An 18,592-nucleotide genomic window follows, 5' to 3' on the forward strand; every position below is an offset into this window, starting at 1 on the left:
TACTCGGCTTAACAGCATTTTTGCAGACTTCCAGTAAACAGAATGAAGTTCCAGTACAAAACCAGCTACATTCCTGGCACAGGGCTGTGGTTGATTTTTACCAGACGCAGACAGTGCGCAGTGCCCTGCAGTGCCCTGGCTTCTTTTCCTCAGCCCTCGCAGAAAGACAGTGAAAATTATTTTAACCTTGAAAAAAGTACAGTGTCGTAAATGCTAACTAAACACTGGCAAAATGTGGTGTATGAGTATGATGTTGCTTTGGGCCAAATCCTTCTTGATTCCCTGACATTCAGAGCTTTACTTTTGTGAAAATACCCAGCTGGAACTCGTTTCAAGAAAAGCCCTGCAGGTTCTCTGACATTTGGAGATTTTACTTAAACAAGCAAATATAGCACATTTACCAAAATTCAAAGATGTCTTATAAAAGCAGTACAAATGGAAGAAATAAACAGGGTGGTTACTATTTGAAATAAATGGGGTGGTTATTATTTTATTTATATTTTATATTATATTTATAAGCTGTTACATTATACTTATTAGAGGCCAGTCACGATGTGAATTCTTGGCTAACGGATTCTGCCAGGTGTGTGCTGGTTCTCCGCAAATGTAACGTGGCCGATGAGAGCACGGCCTCGGGTAGCTCAGTGCGGGGACGGCTGAGGCACAGCAGGGTCTGCTCAACGTCAGCGCGAGGGAGAAGATCCGTGGGTAGTGGGAAGGCTCATGGATAGTAGGGGACAGTGGAAGAAGGACAGAAGCACTACCAAGAGACTAATTTTGGGGCACCCTGGATTTAGTTTCTTTGTGTGTGATGTTTGTTTGAGGTTTTTTTAATCAGATTTTACATAGCACTCATCTGACTTAGTTGAACTCTTCCTAGCAGAAAAGATGGAAGAGAACTATTCCTCTTGTCTATACAACCTCTTACAGATATGCGCTACACGTGGGTTTTTTTAGTGTGAAGAATTCGCTGTGAACCCATCTGAGCCTCGACTCGGATAATGTCTACATTGAGTTAACCAAGAATTTTACTTGAGTAAAAACTGTTATGATTTTAGGTTCCAATCCGCTGACTGAAAACTTGGCGCTAAAGAAGTTGGTGGAAATTTTGCCTTTGAATTCCAACAGGTTTAGCTACTTATCTGGAAGTTACTATGCAGTTTCTTAACTGACCTAAGTTTGTGTTGCTTATTAGTAGTGAAAAGTTACACTGATCTGGCAAGTTAGAAGTGCCTGATCCTCTGTTCCAGGTCTGGAGAGCAGTGACAAAAACAAGGTAAGGAAATGAAACTTGTGATTAAGTGCATTGCTAAAACCCTGAAGTGCAAAATCTATATGATTTTCCTGTTTTCATTCCAAAAAACCAATGTTTCATCACCAACTTCTTTAAGAAGTGTTGCCATTATAAGCTCTGATTTCATGCGTTTGATGATATGTTTTACCAGCACAAAAGAAAACACCAAAAGTATGTGAAATGCTGCGTCACTGAATTTATTGTAATGCCTATTATTTGCTGATATAAAAAGCTTCAGTCAGTGAAAGTATATCAGACTAATACAGTTGTGTAAAATGCCTGAGTTTGGGGGAGGGGGGCTTAACACATCACCCAGCCTAAAATATCCCCCAGTTAAAGCTTTCATGTTAAATACCTTAATCATCGTTACTGATTTCAGATCAATGATAGCGCAGTATACCATGAGTTATGAAGAACACAATCATCCCAGAAGGCAGAGACCATAGCCTGTTTTCCTACTTACTGATATGGACTTAATTTAACCTGCCATAAATCTTGCCAGTGGGGAAAAAAAATTACGAACTCGAGAGAGTTTGGCACAATCTCAGCAAACAAAGGCAGGACAGTGGGTCTGCTGTAAACCCAAATGGAGAATTTGGTGTGAAAGGAGAAAAACGTGTTCTTGTAGTAGGACTTTGTTGTATGTAGGATGAGTATAAGACACGGCAGTCATTAATACAAGAGCTGTTTGATGGGGTATTCTGGCAGCGGGCCGTTCACTCACCAAACCCAAATGTGGAAATCCATCTGCACAGTGCACAGTGCCTCCCTGTCTCTGCAGTTCTGCCTGTTTTCGTTCAAGGTAATAGCAAGAACTGCAAATACGCTAAGACAACATCCTCAATTTCCGTCTGACAAACACTGCCTTGCAGTGTTCTGGACTGGTGACAGATGGGGGACAACAAAACATGTTTTCCTTATATCAATATTTTCTGAGTTGCCTTCACAAATATGAGAGAAGAAACTTATTTTTATGTAATCTCACACTGCAGGGAACAGCAGTGCGTCAGCGGGACCAGCGCCATGCAGATGCTGGTTACTGGCTGCTCTAGGGCCTTGCGGGGAGACATTCCGCTGCCTACGCTCGTCCACATCCTTTTAAAGGCCAGACACTGGGAGAAGACGGAAAGTTGGGGTCAAACGGCAGCAGCGTGAAAGAAAACCCAACCTCGACCTGGAGTAATGGTATTTGTTTTATTGGAGACGTAAGGTAAAAATCAGCCTGTACCTATCTCAAAAAAGAAAATAAAAAAAATTTAGTAGACAAATATTTCTTAGTGACAGATTAATACTCTTCTCAAGATTTGTACCCAAATATATTAACTTTGTTTACAAACTATGTTACTCTAAGTAACAGTAAGTTAATGACATAAAATCAACTTGTGTATGTTCATCTGTGTATATATGTAGTCACAAAGTTTTTTAGCTAGAACTGTCTAACATGAATCTTGCAGTTTAAGAAATCAGAGGAATTAATTTTGGAACAAAACAGAGTAATGAAAGCATTCAAATTCACTGTTTGACTTGTATAGAAAAATTGTTGCAATTACAGGTCTATTAACACAAGGATTTTCTCATTTAATACTTATACATAAAGGTGACAATCTCTTTTAAAAATTTGCTCCCCTTTCATTTAAAATCCCAGCGGCTGATCCAGATTCCATTCCAGATCCATCTTGGAGCCCCTGGTTGTCTGAGGCACAGAAGTATTTCACTTTCAGAGGGTGACCAGGAAGCCAAGTGAGGCGCATGTGACATGAAACAATTTCCTGGAGAACAGATTTAAAAATACACATGGTTTATGATCTTTATACTGTTCCGTTGTTGATGAAAGGAGGTATGTGCTTATGCTTTCTTACCTGTGTTGGAATTTCATGGAGTAGGACAGTGTAGTCAAACTCAGTAAAATCATCTTTCCTTATCTGGGCATGTGTCAAAAAGAAAAAAATGATCAAGAACACAAGTTATATTGTTGAAGTTTAGAGTCTGCTCTGATTTAGTTGACCGCATTTAGCGTGCTTAGGGAGCAAGATGATTAGGGCTCGAGATGGCTGTGGTCGTTGGCTGGAGTGAGACAGATATTCTATGTGGAGAGACAGGGAATTAAGAGCACTTCCTGCATAAAAACTTTGAAGGCGCCAACTGCAGCGTGGCCCTGCAGTCTGACTGTTCTCTTACATGAAACTCAGATGCTAATTGAGTTTAACCCTCAAATAAATCTGAGAATCAAACCTGACTATTAATATCTCCTTCAGAGAAATCTCATTCTAAATAACTAGGGAGTAGAAACCAAATGCTTTTTATCGATCGCAGATGACTGAGGGAAACAAAGCTTTGGGAACTCCTGTTCTATATGCTGCAGGTTAATGTTCTCCAAAGAGCACATGCCAGGTACTAGACGGATGCTACCTTCAAGCTTGGCTATGAGGGCAAAGAGTATGAGGAGCAATTTAGTATGGGGCTGATGAACTGCAGGACCAATCTCCTGATTAAACCTGCAGAAGCCAACAGATCCACTCATGCAAACAAGGAAAACTAAATTTTGTCCAAATGAGTAAAATTCTTCCACCAAACCTGGACAAAATACTTGTCCAGAGGTGGAGATACTTGCATGAAGAAGCCACTGGGATTTTGGGAGAATCACAGCCATTACAGACAGCGTGAGCTGTTGATGGTTATTTTATTCTCTGCTGCTTGGTAGACTCTGTTACCTTCTGTAACGCAGACGTGTAATTTCCACTTCACTTACCCACTGCTTCACAGACTTGACTTGTGCCATGAAGTAACCCAAGTTCTCTGTTGACTTTTCCCACATGATGTAACTGCTGCCAGCAACAGCCAAAGCCCACACTGGCTCCAGGGCAGGTTCAATATTGCCATAGCTGTCTGCAAGGGAGAAAGAGTAATACAAAAATTATTAATTCTGTCTGTTCAGTGGAAAAATGATAAACCACAGAGCACTTCAGCCTGGCATAGCACTATTCCTGGGAAGCAACTTTTCCCTCTGACGTGTTAGTCTTGAACAGGGAGGAGAGTGATGCTAAACCTGCAGTCACAGTAAAAGCATGAAAGCATGACAGAATTGAAATTGCCAAGAGACAGTATTTGCTGGGTCCCCACAAGGAGGTGAGAAACCCAATATCCATGATAATGGATGTCCTTACCTAGCCGGGAGGAAAAGAGGGACTGGGGCACTCTGTTTCCAGGGTGGAAAAAATTCTGTTAGTCATCCCTTGTGAATTTCCACCCACAGCTGGGGAAGGTGTGTGAGTTAAGGCAGTTGTTATTACTTGAGGACGTTTTATTTGAATATAAAATTGCATAGGCTTGCTTTTAAATCTAAAACACCTTCACAACGTTGTGTTGACTACTGTTGTCACTAAACGCAGCAGGATTTTTTTTCTCCCCAGGAATTGCTGGCAAGGTGGAATTGTTTTGATGGTTAGCTCTATGGTTTTAGGATGCTACTGTAAATACATTTGTCTCTGTTTTAAAATCCATGTACATTTGTTTGTATTCTTAAAAGTGCCCAGAATCTTCGAGATAAAGTGAAATATAATTGATTATTTGGAGGAATATACCTGGAATATTGTTTCCAATTATTGGCTTGGTTTGGTGCCTAATTTTTTGGTAAAGTCTGTTGTCCTCTTCCTCGATTTGCTTCTGGTCTTTGGTATGCATGCACTTGATAGTGACAACAGGCGTAGACTTTGTCTTGGGATACAACACTGTAGCAAGGCAGCTCCCAGCATTTTCCTGTAAAGGCAGGATTCAAAACTGTAATCTTTAATAGAGATTTTATTAACCAGCAACACATTCTTTAAAAAGCTCATGGTATTAACATGTGAAGATACATGTGGAGTACATGTATGTCTTCATGAGATGCTTTGTTTGAAGCTGTATGGGGGTCAAGATAGTCTTTAGATGGATATAATTTTTTTTCCAGAAAAGTAAATATCTTAAAACCACAAGGCTAATGTGATTTAACAGAAGTTTTTAATCAACAAGTGTAGCTGAAATGCACTAATTAATCTTGGAAATATGTTTGAGAGTTCTTAAGAAATAACATTAATTGATAACAGGGAATTTCATTGTATGACGCTTCATCCTTAAAATAAAAATAATCTTATGTTTCATATTAAATTCTGAAAATAATCTGAATTTCATAAAATGTGTGTGTAATGAAAAAGCAGATGCTTACAGTAAAATTGCTCATGACAACTGTCTGACAGAATGAATGGGGGGGGTTATAATTAAAAAGAACACACAGCTGTCAACTCTTTATTCTCATTTTGGTGTGTGGACACAGCAGGAGCTACAGTTGCATAATGAGGACCATGCTGTGACACTGAGCTTGGACGATCACAAAGTTTCACTCGGGCATTTGGTTGCCTGATGTGACTTAAACGAGACAATCTCTTCAGGCAGTGAGCAAAGCAGGTACCTACGGTGCTCTGGCCACTGGGATCCCCGACACAGGCAGAAGACTAATTAGATGAGATACTGGAGTGATGCTAAGAGGAAGCCACGTCCCATGCAGGACAGGCAGGTAGAAGCATAAAGGTAAGTCTTTCCATTGTGAAAGATCCTTTTACAAAAGCACTTAAATGTACGCTGTTTTGTAGATGTTGAAGTTCATTTAATGCACACTGTCAGAAGAAACGTGGAGGACCATAAACTCACCCCGCTTTTGTAGTCTTCGGTAGTGAACTGCAGGTAATACTTGTGACCAGAGTCTGGGATGCTCTGGAAGAGAGAAGGATTCAGCCATCAGTGTAACTATAGCCTTACGGACTGTAACTTGAGTGCTGAGGAGGAAAACAAGGGTGCCATGGCTCCCTCATGGCCTTGTAGCATCAGGAAGTTGGTCAGAGGAGAGGCGCTGAGATGACCCTAGCAGCAAACACAAGGACTCTTAACAACAACAATAAATAACCTTTATATTAAGGGATGTTTTAAAGCCTTTCCTCACAGACATACGCAAGAAGAAAAATGCAGCTCAAAGTCCTTCACAGGACAGATTGATACTGAGTAACTTTAAAATAATAAAATTATGAATCAGTGTTGAGCTTCTGAGGAGGTATTTTTTGCACAGGCTATCAGAGTGACTTTGAATAAATGAATCAAATCTTGCTCACTGATTCACAGCTGAACAGGAATCACACAGGCTAATTTAATCTTAGGGATGCTAAACTTTCTAGTTTTTTTTTTTCTCTTGTGACTGGAAAGAGACTAATTTTTCCTCACAGCATGTCAAAGCAGGATTCTGACCCATCTGCTCTGTTTTGCCCTGAAAATACTAGTCATCGAGTTGCCTGATCAACTATCTGAGATTCCAGTTGTTAAGGAAAAATAAAAGAATACTCCTTGCTGATGGGAAGCAGACAGTGGCACCTCTTGTAGCACAAAACATCAGAAAAGCCTTAGAAGTGTACACCTTTGAAATCTCTCATTTTCTTGAATTTGTGGGGTTTTTTTCCTGTTGCTAACAGAAATAGTTCAGTTAACAAATTATTTTTTGTTTGTGGGATATCCCAGACTGTCCTGTCCCCAAGCATGCTGAAACAGAAACTAGCTCTTAGTGTCAGTCATGAAAAATACTAATTGACCTGAAACAGGATCAGTGTCTCATTGAACAGTGTAAGAGCAGAGTCTAATAAAAAGTATTTGCATTATCTGCTCTTTACTTCATTAGTCAGGCCCTTATTTGCCTACCAACTTCTATATTCACTTTTGAAATGTCTATACTTATTTTTGAGTGGGCAGTCCAAGTAACAAATAGTGTGGAAAATGTTCTATTTATACAACCAATTGCTTGTAAAATGACATTTTGTGTCTCTTCACTGCTTGGTACATTTCCAAGCCTCTCCTTTGGTTAAATCAGCCAGAAATAAATTAAAGAAAATAAGTCTTTTTGTATACTATACTGTGATTTATAAGACAAGCTTTCTATATACAAGCCAGGTCATTTCTCTGTCTTAAAATTTGTTCCTTTTGCTTATATTACCTGGTTTAATAAAAGGCATTCTCTCTTCTCTTAAACCTTTTCTTGCTTCTCTTTGCTACTGATGTAGGATATATTGTTACATAGGGGCATATGTGAGATAGTATGTAGAAAACGCATTTTACTGGAGAATGCAAGCTGCCTTTTGACGTGTATATTTAAGTCAAATTACTGTATTCCAGCAACAGCACTGATTTGTTAGTCTTGTTTGTTTTTAAATACAATACTTTTCAGATAAACAGGAGGGAAACTGTGGTTGTTTGCACAATTTTGAAGATCAGAACCCAAAGCAAACGTGCACGCGTTTTATTTATCTAAACTTGGGCCTTTGTGTTCCCATCATACTTTCTTCCAGGAAGCCATTAATAGCAAAGTTTCATTCCGAGGGCAAGGCCATCAGCCCAGCACCTGCCTTTAGTACATACACAGAGTTATACACTGCAGATAAGAGGGCAAATTGGTTTAGTCGCTTGCTCTGCTTCCATGAACTCCCCTCTTGAAGCTTGGCAATGAGGCAAGTCTGGAGCTGGACCCAGCTGACACCAAGAAGGGAATGGAGAGAGGATGAGTTCAGACTTTGATAGCCTCTTCTCTACCTCCTCGTTCTCCCCTTCTCTCCTGCCCCCATTTTGCATATTAGCTAAAATCTTGTCCTTAAAAATGACAGGAGATTAGACATGAACAGACGCTCTGTACAGCAAAATGGTAAAAACTAGCTTTCTGAAAGGCAGGTTTACAAAAGAATCAATAATTTGTGGAGCTGAAAGAAGGGTCCAATTTCTCATCATAATCACTGCAGTTAAGTCTAAGTTTCTAATTCCTGTAAGGCTACCCAAGAGGTGTTATCTCTGTTGTTTCTGACACTATTCATTTGATCAAGTATGGGTATTTTTTTAAGCACAGTGACCTAGGCTTATTTCTTTTCTTGTCATCTGTACCGCAGATGAGAGAACCTGAAATAAAGTCAGATAAACTACACTTCAGAAGCCGGAGAAACTTAGCTGCGATTTAACGGATGATGGTGGATGGGCTTTCTTCCTGAACCTTTTCCTCAATGGGCACAGTACAGCAGCCTGACTGCACACTCCCAGTTACAACATCAGGGTCTTAAAGACTGTAACAGAAGCTCTTTTATAGTTAAACCAGATCTTTTCTGTCCAGCATATTCAGTCATTTAAAATTTGTTCAACTTTTCTTCCAGTATTATTTGTTCTTGTGTTTGTGTCACCTGTTCTCTCTGCTGAAGAAAAAAAATCATTTTTATAGCTGTGGTAACTTTGAGAATAGTTTGCAATCAGATTCTGACAAAATATCTCAACAGGTTCATTGCATTTGCATGATATTAAGCATTAATGAAGAAAACAAAGTCAGTTGGGGCTTCTTACATACTTATTACTCAGTCTTCAGTTCTTCTCAATAGAAGGATATAGAAAAACTTCATGAGTAATGAATTGGTAAATACTCACTTTAAAAAGAATACATAATTCTGTGCTTAAGTGGTTTTTGAAGTAGATACTCTCTCTTCATTTACAAGTAGCAGTACTAGTCTCCTAGAAAGCTTTCAAGTGGTGCTGCACAGCTAAAATACGTATTCAATATGTATTTTCTGGTACACATACCAGAGACCTTCTTTGATCTTCCCAGGGAGAGCGAGAAGTTACATTTGGCATGAAATAATATTTTTACAAAAGTATTTCTAGTTTCTAAGAAAAGCATTGCTTTTATTTCCACTATTATTTTCCACTATCATCCTAAAATGCATCACTGTAAACCATCACAAGCATGAGTTAAATAAGAGCTCAGGAATATTTGACATCGCACAATGACGGCTGGCTGAAAGCAGCCAAAGATAAAAGTGTCCAAAAGAGAAGAAAACAAGTGAGTAATTCATTTTTCCACTGAATATCTGGGTCACGGGATTGTTTTATTTCCGGGCTCAAAATTAATGCAACTTCCACAACAGATTTTTAGTACTATAAAGGCCAGAATAGCAATTTAAGAGCAGTTCATTCCAGGTCCCAAAGGAGGTGGTTTCACAATTGGTTTACACTGCTCTAACTCCCCACTGGCATGGAAAGGGGTGATCCCTCTCTCACCCCTTTCCGCAGGTTTCCAGCTCTTCACCTCCGTGTTTCCCCACCAGCATCTCTTCCCTGGGACCAGTTTTCAGTCGCTGGGTCAGAGGGCTGACCTGATCACTAATTATGGAGAAGCTGACACTGCTGAGAGAGGAGTGACAGGGGTGTGCTTCAGGGGCTTGCTTAGGAGGATTCCACCTTGCAGCCCTGCCACTGTCCCTGCAAGCACACTTAAGTGGCCTGTGGCTTCTGGAGATCCACAAGCATCCAGGTGAGCTCTCAGACTGCCCCAGGCAGGAGGGAAAAGCCAGCAGAGGTGGCTATTTTCTCTACCTCTCTGTATCTAGCTTTCCCTAGACAATTTACCCATCCTGATGCTGATTTTACTTTCCACGCAGTAACACAGGGTCCTGACTGTTGGAAACAAATAGAAATATTTTAACTGACTTCTAATATTAGGACCATAGTCCTGATATTACACTGTTCTGTGTCAAGATGAGCTTGTGAGGAGAAATATCCAGCTGTAAAATTGTATTTTGTAGTCCAATTTAAGCAAATGTTGCAGGTTAGTTAAGAGATTGCCTAGCTTGACCTTTACACTTCACCTCCTGGTTCACCTACCTACGTCTCAGTTACAATTCCCAGGACAGCCTGGTATGGGATACTGCTACGACAGTTTTTTGAAAGTTTCTCTCTTTAATTCTAGGATCTTCAACTGGCACACGCTAATGCTTCTCTCCTCAAAAATGTATTTTAAAGTGCAGCTGTCAACAATTCCGTGAGATGCCTGCTGCTGTTTCCTAGAAGATACTAAAGTTAAGAAAAAACCCACATCAATGAGAAGGGACAACAAAGGCAAACTGCAGCCAATGGCAAGGTAGAAATTATTATATGTTTGGCATATCACTGCTATTTGTTGCTAGGAGAGAAAAGCACTGAAGTCTCATTTTACCTGAACTTGAAAAATCCTTCACACCTAACAGTTACCATACTGGCGGTTGTCTCCAGCCCTGCTTCTAATTACCACAGTTTCACTGGCTACTGGGCTAATAATGTTAGTTTTAAAATACAATGCTCATAATTAAATTCCATGAAAAAATTATCCTACTTTACTAGATCCACTAATATACTAACCAACAGGAAACTATCCTTCTTTAAAAAGAAAAAAATACTTAAAAACAAAACCAAAACAAAAAACCCCAAACAAACAAACAAAAAAACCCCCAACCCCCCAACATTTCTTTCTCTTGCATTCACAAAATATAGCACATTCCTTCCAGGAAATTCTTTTCATTTTTTTACAGTAGAGGACAGAAAAGAAGGAAGTGACCATTTCTCCTCTTGTTTTCACAGAGCATGCAAAGAAAAAGGGGAAATAAACTGCAGAAAGGGGTTACAGCAAGCTCCTACGGCATCAAGTACTGTGGGGAAATAAGGCATTTCACTTCTCTATAATGAACCAATTTTTTTCTTTCCTATATTAAAAGGCAGGTGGCTGACAGTGGGTGGAAAAAATCCCTTCCCCTCCCCACAACCAGAACTACCTTGCAAATATTCAGTTACACTGGGGTTGGAAAGAGAATCTGCACTGACCTCTTACTTCTGATTCATCTCTCTACAAAAGACCAGTGCACCGCTTCCAGAACTGCACACTACTCCCAGAGGCCATGATGTAGTTCTTAAAAGAGGCACAAGCATTTATATGTGTAAATATATGTGCACTGCCCAGTAAATACAAAAAGAGCACTTGTAAGTTTCAAGAGAAGTATCAAATATCATAGTAGGAAGAATGAAGTGTCACACTAGCACATCCATCCTCAGCACTGATTACACTCTTTGTTTACTGAGGTGTTTGGGAATGATGATGAGAACAGAGAGTTACCTAAAGGCTGTGGTCTCAGACAAATCTATAGCAGGACACCGTGTTTGCATTCCCAGATAAGGAGCATCACCAATGCTATCTTTCAGTCTTGCATTACACAAAGTAATACGCAAATTCCAAATCGTTATGCAGTAGTTTGTGTTTTGTCAAACTTAAATAGAAATTATTCTGGTCTGTTAAGTATTGTGTGCAATTCAAACAGGCTTCAAATTGTTTTGGAAGCACTGTCAACTGGGATATATGTTATTAAGGCTCAAGTTCAATGTTGTAAGTTCAATAGTACATCCTAAGCACTTTAGGCTGGCTTGGAATGTCTTTCTTGAAAGGGGAGATTTTACACTACAGAATATTATTCTCAATTTTAGGAGTGAGGACCTGGATTGAACAAGCTGTGCAGATGCTGAAGAATAAATGTTATGAGATCTCTTTTTCAGATGCCAGAGCCATGAAAAGGATCCAGTGGAATCCAGTGCTGCATTTGGCACTTCAGACTGGAAATCAAAACCAACCGGCCCTCGCTTTAGGGAGCTGCCCAGCAGTAGCCTGGAGGTAAAGACTAGGATGAGAGTGCTAGCTTTAAATCCCATCCACTGTGATAGCTTAGACCCTCCTCAGCTCTGCAGGAAGGTGGTGCTTTCCTTCCAGGATCTGCAGCCTTGAACAAACGTTCCTCAAAAGTTTTTGCCTGTTCTCTTACTTTCAGAAACTGAGTAAGCTGTAAAAAACCCAAACCAACCTGTGGCCAAAGGAAAAGAACCCCCGTCGGGGTACACTGGGCATGCCCTGGGCATCTCCTGACAAACTCTCCATGACCTGAAAGCTCTGCCCCTGGATCTAGGACTCTCACCCCTTTCTCTTACCTCAATTTGACATGTTTTTTGGAAGATAAAGGCATATTTTCTGATGGAAACTGCATCATCTTTAGTTGAGATCTTGATCTCCAGATACAGAAAGCCAAAGTCCTTTCCATCCCTATTCACACAAAGTCAATGCTCCCTCCAGAAGCAATTCTGCTGACAATGTTTACTTATCAAACTTTCCTTTCCATCATGTGCCTGCCATGTGCCTCAGTTTCCTCTTCCCCTCATCTGTGGGAAGCTATGTTGCTTTTGATTCCAGGTTGGGGCACTCAGAGCAACCTCGACCAACATACAGGGCGCTGACCTTGGATTTGGGGCATATTTAAATCATTAGTAAGTTAATGACCTTTTGAGGTCGATACTCACTTCCCCCTGATGGGGACCTGTTCCCCTGAGCCCCCCAAGGGAAGGGGGAGTGCGACAGCAATGCCCTGAGCCCCCTGAGGGAAGGGTTGGTGGGACAACAATGCTCTGAGGGGACCCCGTGCCCTGAGCCCCCTGAGGGAAGGAGGTGGTGGGACAGCGATGCCCTGAAGGGACCTGGTGCCCCGAGTCCCTGAGAGAAGGGGCAGCCAGACAGCAGCACCCTGAGGAACGCGGGTACGTGCCCGCTACCCTCAGGGCGGCTCAGCTCCGCACCACCGCCCTGTTCTTCCATTATAAGAATTATTATTAATTGTACTTTTTCCAGTGTCACTTTAAAGACCGCGCCTGCCCGCCCGGGAAAGCCCCCTTCCCGCACCGCGCTCCTCCGGAGCCGCAGCCGCCCCCTCCGCCTTCCCCCTACCTTCAGCGTGGCCTTGCGGACCTGCCCCAGCGCCAGCAGCGCGCCGGGGGAGGCCGCCTGGAAGTTGAGGTAGTGCAGGGCCACCCGCGCCGCCCCCGCGACCAGGCGGCTGCTGGGGTTCAGCTCCCGCTCGGCGCCGGGCGCCGCGGCCGCCAGCAGCAGCGGGCGCAGGAGGAGGAGGAGGAAGGCGGCGGGCGGCGCGGCGCGGAGCCCCTGCATGGTGCTGGGAGACGGCGGGTGATCGAGACGGCTCCACACTGAGGCGGGCTCCGCCGAGGGCCGGTACTAATAGCGGGGGGCCCGGCCCGCTACCTCCCGCCCTCCCTCCGCCCGCTGTCAGTGCCGGGAAGCGCCCGGGGAAACTCCTGTCGCTTCGGCTACTCCCCTTCCCCTCAGCCCTCCCACCTGCCTCAGCCGGGCCGGGGGGTCTGAGTGGAGCTGAGGGGGGGGGAGCCAGAGGGCTTGAGGGGGCCGGAGAGGTGTGAGGGGAGCCAGGGGGAGCTTGAGTGGGACCGGGGGAGCCTGAGGGGGGCCGGGGGTTGTCTGAGAGAAGCTGGGGTGCTTGGCGGGTGCCGTGAGGTTCTGAGGGGAGCCAGAGGGCTTGAGGGGGGCGGCGGGCGTCTGAGGGCAGGTGGGGAGGGGGGCCGAGGGGGGTCTGAGGGGAGCTAGAGGGCTGTAGAGGGGCGGCGGGGTCTGAGGGGAGCCGCGAGGGCTTGACGGGGGCCAGGGGTTGTCTGAGGGGGAGCTGGGGGGCTGGATGTTGGGCGGGAGCAGTTCTGAGGGGAGCCAGGGAGGCTGAAATGAAAAATTCCCGGCAAAACCAAAAAGCAAGAAAAAAAGAAAACATTTTATTACAATTCACCATTCATCTTCATAGCCTGACGTAGACAGGTCTGTAATATTTTCTTTTTTTTTTTGCTCTTTTTCAGGCATTGAAGCCTCACATGAATAGCTGTGTAAATTCCTAACTATAGGATCTTCCCCAAGAGAAAGAGACGCATGAGAAACTCCCTCACCCGCTGGAAACTGATCACTCTAATCCAGCTACCAAACAGATGCTCAATGTGTGTCATATAGTTAAAGTTACAACTCTCCAGTGTTAAATTCATCCAAGGTTAATTCCAAAGGCTAATGTATTCTTATTTGCCAAGAGCAAGGTGGGTATTTAACTCCAGAACAGTTTCTGGTGAATAAGGAATTAAGGCTGTTGTAAAAATAGTATAGTTATATGAGAAGACTGTTTCATCGTGATCATTTTTCAGATGAATTCATTTTGAGTCCTTATGCCCTTATTAATCGTAGAAGTTTTTTATCCCTTATCAGACGTCTCTTAAATTTCCTGGATTTAAAAGCATCACTCAGGCTTCAGTCACTTTAGCTTTCTCAGAATTTTAGATCTTACCAGAAATAGGATTACTGCCCTACCATAAGGGCAAACTAGTCCATATTCCAAAAATACCCCCTAGTTCCAAGAACTAGCCGGAGGCCCCCAGCACCCCTCAGACAACCCCCAGCCCCCTCGGCCAGGAGAGGTGTCCATGTGAGGCGAGAGACTGTCGCTCTGAGACAGATTTGCAATTATAATAACATGTGTCAGAACAAACACAGGTAATTATGTGGAAAAAACCTCCATTTATCTCTTTCTTAGCGTTACAACGCTGACAACTCGACACTTCCCAAAACTAAACAGGCTTGCTTGGAGAGAGACTCACTTTCCCTGAGATGGAGCTGAAATATTCCAAAAATTGTGCACAAGAAGCAGAAGGAAGCATTCCTCCCTGAAATAAATCTCACCAAGTGAAATTTTTTGGAACCAGTATGGTCGTATCTCTCGTAGCGTGAAGAAAATGAACTGAGACAGCAGCCCAGCAGCCAGATTCCCTTAAGATGATTTTTAGAACGCAAGTGGGATTGCTGCCTTGCTATGCCTGGAAGCATCTCTTTTGGAAAGACTGAATGTGGTGTAACGTAAAAGACTGCAATACTTCCTGGGTTAAAAATGCTGCGTTTTTTTTAATGATCAATTCTATTACCATCCGAGCAGATGGGTATTAGTATGCGCAGCTGGGAATCTATTTTTATGTTTCTGCATGTGTATTGGGGCATGCTTCTGGGCTGGGACGTCAAAGAGGTAAATCAGAACTCTGTGTTAAAGATTCAAACTGCTTCTCATGGAGCGTTAAGTTGCCTGTATTACTTTAATGCTTTTTCACAGAACTTGAAATTCAGTATTTTTGAGGCTGAGGGAATTACTACAATAAAGGCATAATAACATTCTTTATTATGCCGTTTTCTGTGTTACCCAACTAATTTAATTGCCCTGACTTTGTTGGTGATTATGATTTTCCTTCCTGAAATACTTTCAATAAATAATAGTTCGTATCATCACATTCTCTTGCACGCTGTTTTCTTTCTTTCTGCTAGGGTAGCTGATGCAAATGTAGTTACTCCCTTTTTTTCTTACCTTCCCAGAAACCCCCGAGCTGTTTCTGTTTTGTCCCTTCTGCAGCTTCCTTTATTCCTTTTTGTTGCTTGTTAACAAATTCTTTGTTACAAATTCTTTGTAACCAAGTCTGAAGTACCTCAAGAGAAATGGGCCATGTTTTGGGTGAAAATATAAGACAAAGACAGCCACATCAGGTCAGGCCAAAAGCTCATCTAGCCCAGTGTCCTTTGACAGCGCCTGTGCTCCTACCCCAGCCTAATGATTGTTTTTCTGTAATACTTGATGGTTCTAGACAGAATTACAAACATGTTCTTTTCCCATCTCTTTCTTTGCTGTTATTTAGCTTTCTGTCTTTGTCTCCAGAGAGTCTCTGTAACCTGTGTGGCAGTTTCCTCCAGGACTTAGGAAAATAAAATAATTTGTTTTCTGACACCAATCGTACTAGAAGACGGTAAAGTGTTATTAAATTCAGACAATTTCAGTAAGTTCAGCACCCAAGAGAAAATGTGCAGCAATGCAGTTTGGGGTTTTTTGCCTTCAGTCTTAATTGACACTGTCAATAACTTATGCAGCAAATTAAGTTTCTTTTATCTAATTTAGGGGGCAAACTTCTCATCCGCACCTGAGTTATATCTCATATAGAAAGGTTAACTTTAATTATCTTGACATCTCTGCCAGTTTTACAATGCACTGCTTTACTTAACGTCATATCTGGTATCCCACAGCTGCTTATTACAGGGTAATGGCATTTTTGTAATATTTTTTTGCGGAAGTGTTTATAAAATTTTGCAGAGGGAGCAAGCTAATTTTTTCCTTATTGGAACACTTGCCATGTTTGTCTCTAAAATTTTCTCTTTAGCTGGAAGAAACTAAGATCCAGTCTTTTCTCATTTATCCTCCCTGCGATGACAGCTCCGACGTTACTTTTAAAATGAAATACAAAGCGTGATTCTCCTTAGCTGACACATGGAGGTCTGAGCAGCGCCAATTGTTTCCTGATGCTGCCAGTTCCCTTCATGCACTCCGTTTCTCTCAGCAGGGCTCTGGAGGTAGGACGAGCGGCTGAGGACGTCATGGGAGCAGAGGAAGCGCAGGCCACAGAAAGGCAAGCAGCGAGGTGAAGCGGGGATTGCTGGTGAGAAAAGCTTTGGTGCAGGGTGCATAACAGAGGGTGGGGAGGGAGGAGGCGAGGACTGTGAGGGGCCAGCTTCTCCCACTCACGACGTTAGTGCACTCATGTGCTGCAGCTGTCCCTGTTCGAGGAAAGGAGTTAAAACCACCCTGCACAGAGGTTTCATGCTCGTGGTTTTGGTGCTTTAGGTTTTGTGGGAGTTCAGAGGCTTAAATGAGATCTATGAGCTTAAAAAAAGGTAAGAGGTTAAAGAGAAGTAAGAGCTTGTAGATCTGGCTCTTTGTCACTCGTGCTGGAAAGCCTGCAAACCCCTGATGCCTGAGCCATGAGGCTTTGACCCCATTGGTAACTTTCTAGGTACTTCCTTTCCCCTCTTATGTTCTCCTCCTTTTCCTGCCTCCTCTGTCAGCATCACTGTCAGTGATATGGTTGTTTCCTTTCTCCCGAGTGCAACAAAGAGGTTGTGAGTAACCGAGACCTGAGGGTCAGTACGACGAGGACAGAGAACCTGTATCACAAAACCAGGACAAGAAGGAATTTCCATGGCAATTTCCTAAATTGCTGTAGAGATTATGTTGCTATAATTTGCTGTTGAGCAAACGTGACTCTGAATTTACGAAGAAGCTTCTTGACTTGGGAAAATAAAAGCTCAAATGCTGAACAGGTCCAGGTCAGGGCTGGGAGGATGCTCCTAAATATGTACAAACACAGGTATTTTCTGCTTCCACATAATTTAGAAAATAGGTTTATTTTAAACCCTGATTTTTTGTGTCCCTTAAAAGCTGAAAGTGCATCCTCTAACAGCCAGGCCTCAAGCTAGGCTCTGCTCATTTGCTTCAGAGTTTGGTGACAGTAAAAATGAAGCTCTACAGCATTTAATATCTGAAAAAAAGGAACCAAAGTGAGTGATCTAACTTGAAGTGACATGTATACTCTAGTTTCTAGAATGCAGTGCGTGTAGATTTTGTTCTAGAATATCTTTTTACCTCTCATCCCAGTTAAATTGGTCCACATTCAAAAAGGATGGCAGTGGTGTAAGTTATATGTTAATAAGCCTCTCTTACTCTTCCCTTCCCTGTTCTTCTTTAGCAAACTATACAATATGGCAAATTTCCCCACATTAACATTGAGCGATGGTTTGCATCACGCTTATGTCACATCTGACTTGGACCCTTTAGAAATGGAAATGGGTTGTTTCAGGCAGCTGGTCTAAAAAGCATTCTGAGGTTTTCATTTTCGTACCATCTTTCATACATCAGATACTTGTTTAGAGGCCAGTTATTCCTAATTTGTTTCATATTTGAAGACTATTTCTATATCCTTTGTAAGCATTTTACAACAGACCTCACTGGCTCTTAATCACTAACAGATGACTGTAGTATAATACAATGAATTTGGAAAAGCTTCAGTTTATTTTGTTTTGCAACTTTTCCAGTTCTAACTTCAGCATCTTGCTGTAGTTAAAAACAAGCCCTGTTACTTGATTTTAAGTAAATTGTTTATGGCTTTTCCCCCACCCCCCATCAATAATTATGGCTTGATTTTATTCCAAATAATTAATCACAAGAACTTATTTTCTGTGTAATTAGTCTCCAAATTTTTCGCTCGATAAATCAAGCTTTGAAGAGGTGATCTAATGCATTGCAGGGCTGACCTCGGCTACAGTTAAGCATGGGCATAAAAATATGTATATTCTTTTTAGTGTGGGTCTCTTTTTCAGGGTTTGGAGGCTTCTGACTATTTTTAAATCTTTCTGGTTATGGGTAGGATTATTTTTTTCAAAAGACAAACATATATGTTCGGTGTCAGCAGTGACAGACGCCCTTCTTGCACAGCCAGTAACAGTTTTTCCAATGGATTTTATATATGTGACTCAACACAGACTCTGTTTCCTGCAGGTGTTAGTGCTCAACATGTATGATATGTTGCATTTTTTAAAAAAGGACAGGCTATGCTAAAGACAAAACGAAGTCTCTTATGTTTTGAGTGAGTGTACAATAGACAAGTTTTCTAAAAACCTGTGTATCATACGTGCCAATTGGCCTATGGGGAAGTTTGCTGTGTAGCTGTAATAGTTCCATAGCCAACTAATAGAAAAATAAACAAGGA

At 42.1% G+C, this 18,592-nt stretch overlaps 1 protein-coding gene and 1 long non-coding RNA gene across 3 annotated transcripts in view; one reads left to right on the forward strand and one right to left on the reverse strand.

The window, feature by feature from the left end:
- Nucleotides 1–85: 85 nt before the first annotated feature.
- On the reverse strand, nt 86–13,307 carry LOC134516801 (ovocalyxin-32-like). The gene is made up of 6 exons (XM_063337416.1): nt 12,906–13,307; nt 5,978–6,040; nt 4,876–5,050; nt 4,044–4,180; nt 3,154–3,216; nt 86–3,063 (listed from the first exon to the last, which is right to left on the reverse strand). The coding sequence occupies exons 1-6, from the start codon at nt 13,122–13,124 to the stop codon at nt 2,905–2,907; spliced, it is 816 nt and encodes a 271-aa protein (XP_063193486.1). The 5' UTR covers nt 13,125–13,307; the 3' UTR covers nt 86–2,904.
- LOC134516803 (uncharacterized) overlaps nt 2,994–18,592 on the forward strand; it is a 35,623-nt gene continuing 20,024 nt past the window's right edge. Inside the window, exons 1-6 of one of the 2 annotated variants that reach the window (XR_010071442.1) lie at nt 2,994–3,131; nt 5,604–5,857; nt 9,407–10,253; nt 11,693–11,807; nt 13,835–14,062; nt 16,391–16,486. This is a non-coding gene — a long non-coding RNA (uncharacterized LOC134516803). Of the gene's footprint in view, nt 3,132–5,057; nt 5,858–9,406; nt 10,254–11,692; nt 11,808–13,834; nt 14,063–14,553; nt 15,262–16,390; nt 16,487–18,592 lie in introns of those variants that run through there. The other variant, XR_010071441.1, reaches the window with a different exon arrangement.

Source organism: Chroicocephalus ridibundus, chromosome 6 (assembly GCF_963924245.1).
Source record: "Chroicocephalus ridibundus chromosome 6, bChrRid1.1, whole genome shotgun sequence".
Taxonomy (NCBI): domain Eukaryota; kingdom Metazoa; phylum Chordata; class Aves; order Charadriiformes; family Laridae; genus Chroicocephalus; species Chroicocephalus ridibundus.

Excerpts from the sequence above, each read along its gene's own strand:
- LOC134516801 (XM_063337416.1), bottom strand. The coding sequence starts at position 13,124 with ATGCAGGGGCTCCGCGCCGCGCCGCCCGCCGCCTTCCTCCTCCTCCTC. Across the intron at positions 6,041-12,905 it reads TCCGCAAGGCCACGCTGAAG|AGCATCCCAGACTCTGGTCA; the intron begins GTAGGGGGAAGG and ends TCTCTCTTCCAG. Across the intron at positions 3,217-4,043 it reads TCAAGTCTGTGAAGCAGTGG|ATAAGGAAAGATGATTTTAC; the intron begins GTAAGTGAAGTG and ends ACACATGCCCAG.